Source organism: Gymnoscopelus braueri (assembly GCF_963280865.1).
Source record: "Gymnoscopelus braueri genome assembly, chromosome: 8".
Lineage (NCBI taxonomy): Eukaryota > Metazoa > Chordata > Actinopteri > Myctophiformes > Myctophidae > Gymnoscopelus > Gymnoscopelus braueri.
The window spans coordinates 29,044,962-29,054,961 of NC_137609.1; the positions used below are offsets into that span (position 1 = coordinate 29,044,962).

Genomic DNA, 10,000 nt, shown 5'->3' on the forward strand with positions numbered 1-10,000 from the left:
CTCTCTGTCTGGGTCATGTGATGACAATGTTTTGGGGTCGTGTGCATGTATGAAAAGGCACATGCATGGGCAATGTAAATGAATAAATTAATCAGAGAGCACAGCATGTATGTTGTTGTCCTCTCACAGAGAGTCATGTAGTTTTGACGGTCTGTCCAATCACAGTGGTGGAAAGTAACTAAGTACTCAAGTACTGTACTTAAGTACAATTTTGAGGTATTTTTACTTTACTGGAATGTTTCAAATTTTCTGTACTTTTACTTCTTCTCCACTACATCTCAGAGGCAAATATTGTACTTTTACTCCACTACAATTATTTGAAAACTTTAGTTACTAGTTACTTTGTAGATTTTGATTATTATTACAAAACATAAATTACCCACTTCAGCCCTATATACATTTCGACCATTTGAAAATAGCCAATCAACATGCTCACAATTCGTCACGATGCGATGCATTGTGAGCTTATCTGCTGGAGCAGATCTCTAGAGCTTGTAGATCTCCTATTTTCAAAAGATTTTTATACATTTTACACATTTGAAAACGTGTGAAATGGGGACATTCTGCATAATGAGTACTTTCTACTTTTGGTACTTTAAGTTCATTTTGATACCAATACTTTTGTACTTTTACTCAAGTAAATTTTGAATTTTACTTGTAGCAGAGTATTTCTACGTTGCAATATTGATACTTTTACTTAAGTAAAACATTTGAGTACTTTTTCCACCGAAAATCCTAAATGTGCAGTAGGCACATGCAAGTGTGTAATTGTATTGATGATTGCTTCCATGTTTTAATGTTTTTCGTTTTTGCCATTTTGTCCCAAATTGTTACTGTGCATGAGAACCTGCATGCATTTTCCATCATCAATCTGTCACTCATTTATGTATCTAACAATTCATTATTAGATTTACCTGTCTGTCTGTCTGTCTGTCTGTCTGTCTGTCTGTCTGTCTGTCTGTCTGTCTGTCTGTCTGTCTGTCTGTCTGTCTGTCTGTCTGTCTGTCTGTCTGTCTGTCTGTCTGTCTGTCTGTCTGTCTGTCTGTCTGTCTGTCTGTCTGTCTGTCTGTCTGTCTGTCTGTCTGTCTGTCTGTCTGTCTGTCTGTCTGTCTGTCTCTGTTGATGCCATAATACAACTGATGTGAATTGACAGATGGATGTGGTTGTTTGATTGTAGGTGGATGAGAGGCATTTGCTACGCGCCTTCATCCCAATCGATGGAACTGGAACCAAATTGGCCAAATGCAGGAGGTAAGAAAGAAAATGGCAGCAAAGAGAATGGGCAAGAACAGCTGACCATCCCACTGAGTGTGTGAATGTGGTGTGTTTGTGTGGCGTGTGGTGTGTGCGTGTGGTGTGTGGCATGTGGCGGGTGCGTGTGGTGTGCGTGTGTGTGTGTAAGAAAGACGGGAGAGTACATTTTTCACTTTAACATTTTAGAGGTCATAAATCATCAATGTTCTGCCTTGACGAGGTACGTGGAGCCACAGTGGCATCTGTTGAGCAACAACAGCCAGCTTGATGTGAACGCCACTCAACCAGAGACAGAGGATTGCACCGAGGGCTGGACATACGAGCGCACAGAGTTCCAAAACACCATAGTCTCAGAGGTACAGGACACTGCTTCCCCCTATGAATAAATAAATGCAATAGAATATGCTCTAAATGAAGTGATGAGAAGTACGAGAGAAGAATAAAACAGAGAAAAAAACAATTCGATCAAAAAGACTAAGTTAGCGGTCTGTGTATCAAAGCCAGGTTGCCCTGTCAACAGATATAGATAATATTCCTGTTTTTACCTCACTCTCTATTGCACATCTCTGTCGGTCCCTGTCCCTCTGTCTTCTCTACAGTGGGATCTGGTGTGCACGCTGCGTCCTCTGAAGCAGATGAGTCAGACCATCTATATGGGCGGAGTCTTATCGGGGGCCATCATCTTTGGAGGGCTCTCTGACAGGTCACACACACGCACGCACGCACGCACACACGCACGCACGCACGCACGCACGCACACAAACACACACTCACAAACGCACATGCACGCTTGCACTCTTTCTCTTCTTTACTTAATGCCTTGGGCCCTATCTTGCGCGGCGGCTTATCCCTTATGCCTAATCTTATTAGGCATTGTTTATTATTTTGAAAAACATTTTAAAATAGTGAAAATCTACAAGCTCATAATGCGTCAATGTGGATCGCCTATTTTCACAATTTTAAAATATTTTTCAAAATGTTACAAAATGCCTAATAACATTAGACATAAGGGATAAAGCGCAGCGCAAAATAGGGCCCTTGTCTCCTCACCACTATTATCTCTTAATATCTTATCTATTCTCCCACCATCCACTCACAGTTTCTCTTCTCTCGACTCCGATACTCTTTAGAGCTGTCACAATCCTAAAATTTGACTTGACTATTAATTTTCATAAAAATAATTGTGATTAATGATTTTATTGTGTTAAATATGTTATATCTTTTGAAATGACTGATAATAATACCAATAATCAAAATAAATACTCAATGGCCAAATTAGACCATATTTAATAATAGCCTACTCAAAATGTGTATAAATAAATAGAATAAAATCAATTCAAAAAAAGAAAAATAGAAAAGAAGAAAAAAAGAAAAAAAAAAGAAAAGGAAAGGAAAAACAAAGTTGTTCAAATAGACGATCTACAAACTTTTGCAATTAGGCAACTATGGAATAATTGAGACTGACAGGCCTACAACTCTTTCTATTTATCCTCTTCTCAGCCCCTCCCCAGCTCTTTGAGTCTCCACGTTGGAGACAAGACGAGGTTGTTGTTTGGGTTAAATGTCAGCCAGTTGATGCAAATGTCAGCGGTCAGGAACAAAAGGCTTTCTCGTGCAAAGAGACACGACAGCAAAACGTTTGGTCATTACACGTTGTTGTCATAGCTTAGAGGTCTATATACTGTAACAGCCTCTTTGTCAGGCAACCACCCATTATATGCAACATACATAAATATCACGCACGCACGCACGCACGCACGCACGCACGCACACACACACACACACACACACACACACACACACACACACACACACACACACACACACACACACACACACACACACACACACACACACACAGTATATCAGTATATATATGTATTCACTAACCCTGTTTAGTTTAAAGCTGCACTATGTAACCTTATTTTATGAATAAAGTGTAATTTTGTCCAATCTGTATGGTAGTAGAGCATGTTAATACATTATAACTTATACAACTGGGTTGGTTGTATTTTGTCTGTATTATTGAGACATTTAGATCCTGTGTCTAGGTGAGACATTACCTTTGACACAATCCTGTTTCTGGTTTGATACGAATTTTGACCTGAAGGTCAAGATTCAATTTATCCCTTGAGCAAGCAGGCAGGCTCTATTAGCTCAATGGTAAAGATTTTAGCACTTGCGAGGTAGAAGAGGAAAGTTACATAGTGCAGCTTTAAGTTAGCAAGGAATCAGTGCGATGTTAGCATAGCTAACAACTCACAACTCAGTTGGACTGTAAGCTGGTCTGGAGTCCTCTGGACCCTAAGTCTGTGAAAGATGGATTAGCATTCTCCAGATTTCTTTCTTTGTTTTCTCCACATGCAGATATACAGTATAGGGCTTGTTCCCATTGGGGTGATTTATTACCGCTTACTAGAGCTTTAAGACAGCGGCCTGGAAGTTTAGAATGCAGAAGCATTTCAAAACGTTCCATGGCCTTGTGCACAAGAAATTTGGCCAATGCTTTGTGTGATTAACTCCGGTGTCCGGACACACAGACACACATAGACACACAGACCAACCCTCTTATAGACAGCTTGCCTCTTGCAGAGCCAAGCTTTAAAAGCTTTTGCTTTTAAAAGCTTTTGTTAGTAAATTCGCAACATCATACACAGCCACCACAAACTGTGTCACAATTGAGACCCCTCCCCCCCACTTGAGTATAGAAGAGATGGTCCCCCGATTCAATTCCACCTGCCTGGGCATCCTCGACAACATTTCCCCTTTAAAATCTGGCCAGCCCAAACTGAATCCACAGCCCTGGCTAAATGATACCACCCGAGCAGCCAGACAACACTGCAGAAAAGTAGAACGAAAATGGAAAAAGGACAAACTTCAAATTTCATACCATATGCTAAGAGACTCCCTATTAAATTACCAAACCACGGTCACAACAGTGAGAGCAAACTATTACTCAAACCTCATCACACAAAACTGTTACAGGCCAAAAGTTCTCTTCGACACCAAAAGTAAATGCCAACCCGGATACCTCCCAAACCACCTGTGAACATTTCCTCCAGTTTTTTATTGATAAGGTAGCTAGTATTCGCTCCAGCATCTCACCCTCCTCTGTTGATCACTACACCCCTCCAGTTCCGACTGCCACCTCATGTCAGTTCACGCCACTGTCTCTCTCATGTCTGTCAATCATTGTCTCCCAAATGAAACCCACAACCTGCTCATCTGACATTCTTCTTGACATTCTTCTTGACATTCTTCTTGTCTATGAAATTAACTCAAGGACCCCAACGGAAACAAGTCCGCAAGGACTTTTTTGGCCGGACCTTTTAGACAAAAGCATTATAAATGTAACTGTGTTGTTTTACATTCTTTTGCCTAATAAAAATTTCAATCAATCAATCAATCAATTCCCTCTCACCTCCTTAAAGAGGCTTTTGACAGCCTGGGTCCCAGTGTCCTGTTTATCATTAACAGCTCCCTCAGTTTGGGAATTGTCCCGTCATACTTCAAACACGCCATTGTTCAACCATAAAGAAACCAAGCCTTGACCCCACCATCCCAGCCAATTTTAGACCCATTTCAAAATTGCCATTCCTGTCCAAGGTCCTCGAGAAGGTCGTTCTCTCCCAACTACAAACCTACCTGGATAACAATGCATTCCTCGAGGTCTTCCAGTCCGGTTTTCGAACACTTCATAGCACCGAGTCTGCACTACTAAAGGTCACAAATGACCTGTTCCGGGCGATAGACTCAGGCGACTGTGCCATCTTGGTGCTGCTCGACCTGAGCGCCGCATTTGACACTGTTGACCACAACATTTTAATCTTGCGCCTCGAACACGAGGTTGGCATCCAGGGAACTGCCCTTGACTGGATCAAGTCATACCTGGCAGAAAGATCCTTCGTAGTTGAGCTTGGTAACACCTCATCCTCCTCCGCCCCCCTCTCCTGCGGGGTCCCCCAGGGGTCAATCCTGGGTCCCATCCTTTTCTCATTGTATATGCTCCCTCTGGGCTCCATTATGAGGAAACATGGCATTTCCTTCCACCTTTATGCCGATGACACACAGTTGTATGTCCCCCTCAAATCAAATGACACACATTCGCTGGATCCCCTGCTAGACTGCCTCACAGACATAAAATCCTGGATGTCAGACAATTTCCCCATGCTCAACGACAATAAAACTGAAATCATTCTCTTTGGTTCCCCTCACAAAACAAATATCATCACCACCTCCCTTGGCCCACTGACTTGTAAACCATATGTCAAAAATGTGGGTGTAATCCTGGACTCAAATTCGACAAGCAAATCAATGCCGTTGTCAAAGGTGCCTTCTTCCAACTAAGACAAATCAGTAAAATAAAAACCTTCTTATCAACCCCCGACCTGGAAAAAGTCATTCATGCCCTCATCTCCTCCCGCCTAGCCTAGATTACTGCAACTCACTGTACGCAGGAGTTTCAAATACCTCCCTCTCTAGACTGCAGCTCGTCCAGAACGCGGCTGCTAGGTTCTTGACTGGCACCAGAAGGTGGGATCACATCACTCCCATTTTGGCGTCCCTTCACTGGCTTCCAGTCAATAATTGTATTATTCACCTATAAAGCCCACCATGGGTTGGCACCGCCCTATATATGCAAGATGCTTCCTCCCCCCGATAACATTAGGCCACTAAGATCAGCGGATCAAGGGCTCCTCAAGGTTCCACACACGCCTGAGGTCAAAAGGTGACCGTGCTTTTTCGGCTGCTGCCCCAAAACTATGGAACAACCTACCGCCATCTATCAGGGCTGCACCCTCGTTGGACATTTTTAAAAACAGATTAAAAACGCACCTGTTCTCCCAGGCCTTTTAAGTAGTACCCCCTGCCATGGAGAAAATTGTTGGACACCTGTTTACGCGCTCCCACATTTTTCCTTAATGTTTCCTTAGCTACTTGCCTTTTTGCTATGGTTTTTATATTATTATTTATATTATTTTATATTATTTTAACATTCACTTGGACTCAAGGATGAACTGATTAATAGTTGGTTTGGTCAAAGAAAGGTCACGGTCACTGTAACCTCACAAAACGTGTTCATTATATTCCTTCCCAAGTCTTCATTTCCCTTCATTTCACCATCATATCATCACTGTTGTCGGAAACCTTGTATGTCCAAAACTTAGTTTTCAAAATGTTTCATAAACAGCTAAAATAGCAGATCTACAAGCCCACAGTGTGCAGTGATGCGATACGCTGTGAGTTTGTAGATCTGCTGATTTAGCTGTTTTTGCACATACACATACACATACACATACACATACACATACACATACACATACACATACACATACACATACACATACACATACACATACACATACACATACACATACACATACACATACACATACATTGCGGTATTACTAGTTGTCAGTGTGAACACAAAATTCGAAATATTTTCCAGTCAGACAGTCCAAGATCTGTGGCTGTGCGACTGCTGTGAGAACTATTCGGTCGGAATGCACGTTTTCTTTTTTTAGTCAAAAGTAGCCTACAGATCACAGCTGTTATCACACTGTATAGTATGACAATTAACGGCACAGCAGCAGACTTGAAAAACAAAATGGAGTACAGCAACAGATGGGCCAATGTAATGTGTGTGCGTGTGTGTGTGTGTGTGTGTGTGTGTGTGTGTGTGTGTGTGTGTGTGTGTGTGTGTGTGTGTGTGTGTGTGTGTGTGTGTGTGTGTCTCTCTCTATTTCCAGGTTCGGCAGGAAGGCAATCTTACTTTGGTCATACTTCCAGTTGGCTACGCTGGGCTGTTGCACAGCTCTGGCTCAGTCCTACACCGCCTTCTGTACCCTTCGCTTCCTCTGTGGAATGTCTGTGTCTGGGGTCATCCTCAATGCTGTGTCTCTAAGTAAGCATACACACCATAGACAGTAAAAAGTATGGACAACGTTATGCCCATAGACTCTACAGACCGTAAATTAAGCCTATTTCAAATCTTTCTATATTCTATGGAAACGGAAATGAATGCTATTGGTTGGGACCAGAGCGGGGATGGGGAATGAATTCAATTGGTTTTGTAGCTTGTCAACCAAATCATCACAAGGTAGCCACACCCCTCCTACAGCATATCCTACTTTATAATGAATTGTTTTTAAATGGTGATAGAAAGAAGACTTTAAACTAACGACTGGAAGCACATAGTATTTATTTAATGTTTATTAAGGTAATAAAATCAAGTAAGTGTAAAATTCTCACACACACACACACGCACGCACGCACGCACGCACACACACACACACACACACACACACACACACACACACACACACACACACACACACACACACACACACACACACACACACACACACACACACACACACACACACACACACACACACACACACACACACACAATATATATATACTATACTCTATCTAAATCCCATCTGAATCTGTGTCTCTTTTAATCTTAGCATCTTAGCATCTTGTTCTCTTTCTCTCTCTCTCTCTCTCTCTCTCTCTCTCTCTCTCTCTCTCTCTCTCTCTCTCTCTCTCCTCTCTCTCTCTCTCTCTCTCTCTCTCAGAGGTGGAGTGGATTCCTACCAAGTCACGGACCATTGTGGGGACTCTGACCTCATTTTTCTTCACCTTTGGTCAGTTGGTCTTGGCTGGGATCGCCTCTCGTCTGAGGGACTGGAGGAAGCTGCAGGTGGCAGTGTGTGCACCCTACTTCCTCTTCTTTGCCTGGAGCTGGTCAGTCCATGGCAATTCAGTTGAACTATTACAGATAACAATTAAAATACTTAGAACAGAGGTCCTAAAAGTGCTTTAAGGCTAGAGTTTAAGATTAGTTCATGTGAAGGGAGGTTGACATCAAGGGAAAGTCACCACGAGTAAAATTCACTCAGATATTTGGGTCAAGGGATTTATTGCAATATTGCAATACGTGATTACATTTACGTTACATGGGGTGTTCACTTGTGAAGATTATCATGGTGAACAAAACAAGTAAGTTTTACTCGACACAGAGCAAGGTAGATGCTAAATTCCTTCTTCCGCCTACAACTATAGCATGTTACCGCTCTAGCAGTCTCCAGGAAATGTTTTCCTTCTACAGTATACTGTAGAAGTACGCTCAAAACGGTTTCAAGTATTCATATCTCACAGAAGCAGTGTAGAACTAGAAAAAGTGCTCCTCGGAGCACAGGTCTCCGCCAGGTCAGGTACGTTATTGTGGCCTCCTGGTGGCGCTATAATAGGCCAATGTGAAAAGGGTGCCATTTGTTCAAGGGCTTTTCACTGCAATCGGACACTGCATTCATGATTTGAGGCATTTTGTTCCAAAAATATGTTTGCAAAATTAGACCTGCTAGTGGCGCTATAACAGGCCAATGTGAAAAGGGTGGCATTTCTTCGTCTGCCTAATAGAAATGTGCGTGTGAAATTTCACGGAAATCGCAAGCTGCGTTCATGATTTGAGGCATTTTGTTCAAAACGGAACAATCCTGCAAACTTTGGAAGCCAATCTTAGGCAATCAGGATGGAATTTGGGAAATCGGATAAATCTGTGTTGATCACATGACTATAGAGATGCTGTGTACCGATTTGTGTGATGTTTGGACAAAATCTGTAGGAGTAGTATCAATAAATGTGTTTTGCACATATCGGCCTCCTGGTGGCGCTATAACAGGCCAATCTGAAAAATTTGGGCCAGAGGTTCTGAGTTGGCATCCAGGGAGTGTGCGTGCACAGTTTCGCAGCGGCCGGGCCAACGGTGCCAGAGATTAGCTGCTAACGGACGGACAGGACGGACGGACGGACACACGGACGGACGGACGTACAGGGGGTAAAACATACTCTCTCGCCATGCCTTTCGGCCTGGCGGAGACAATTACTTTGAATAGGTCAAGACAAGTAGGTCATAAAGATCATCTCTGAAAATAACATTGATTGAGCTTTTCTCTAATTGGACCATCTGAGATTGAGTGTCATTTCTGGTTGACCAGGTGGTATTCAGAGTCAGCCCGTTGGTTGGTTCTGAATCGTCGTCCGGAGGAAGCGCTGGAGAGGCTGCATAGAGTGGCCAGGATGAACGGTAAACCAGAGATGGTGGAAAAAATTACACTGGAGGTAACCTGTCTGCCTGCCCGTCACCCTGTCATGTGAGCTGTATGACTTCTTTCTCCTGATTAGATCAAATTGGTATTCCGGCCTGTAAATGTATTTTCTGTTTACTAAAGAGCTAGAGAAGCAGGTTTGGAGGAGAGACAGGGAGATCTTACTTACTGAACAAACACTCTGTATCAATGACTGCTATCAGAATATAGAGCTATTTACCACATATTTTAACAACAGCAACAAAACCGCTTACTGCACCTTTGATGACACAAGTTTGTTTGCTGTACCGTGTGTGTGTGTGTGTGTGTGTGTGTGTGTGTGTGTGTGTGTGTGTGTGTGTGTGTGTGTGTGTGTGTGTGTGTGTGTGTGTGTGTGTGTGTGTGTGTGTGCGTGCGTGCGTGCGTGCGTGCGTGCGTGCGTGCGTGCGTGCGTGCGTGCGTGCGTGCGTGCGTGTTTGTTTGTGTGCGTTTGTTTGTGTGCGTGCGTGTGTATGTAGGTCCTACAGTCCCACATGCATAAAGAGATAGCGTCCAGTAAGCAGACCTTCACAGCGTATGACCTTGTAAGGACCAAAGGCATGAGACGGATATCAATCTGCCTGGTAGCTGTATGGTAAGAAAACAATGGC

At 42.9% G+C, this 10,000-nt stretch overlaps 1 protein-coding gene across 2 annotated transcripts in view; it reads left to right on the top strand.

Annotated features, from left to right (window-relative positions):
- Positions 1-10,000, top strand: part of oatx (organic anion transporter X) — a 16,735-nt gene that overhangs the window by 2,196 nt on the left and 4,539 nt on the right. For both annotated transcript variants that reach the window (XR_013933594.1, XM_080435245.1), the window contains exons 3-9: positions 1,178-1,251; positions 1,475-1,610; positions 1,854-1,957; positions 7,005-7,159; positions 7,839-8,007; positions 9,261-9,384; positions 9,869-9,984. Coding sequence is in view for 1 of the 2 variants with exons in the window: in XM_080435245.1 (XP_080291371.1) it covers positions 1,178-1,251; positions 1,475-1,610; positions 1,854-1,957; positions 7,005-7,159; positions 7,839-8,007; positions 9,261-9,384; positions 9,869-9,984 (878 nt within the window). In the remaining variant the exon portion in view is untranslated. The remainder of the gene's footprint in view (positions 1-1,177; positions 1,252-1,474; positions 1,611-1,853; positions 1,958-7,004; positions 7,160-7,838; positions 8,008-9,260; positions 9,385-9,868; positions 9,985-10,000) is intronic.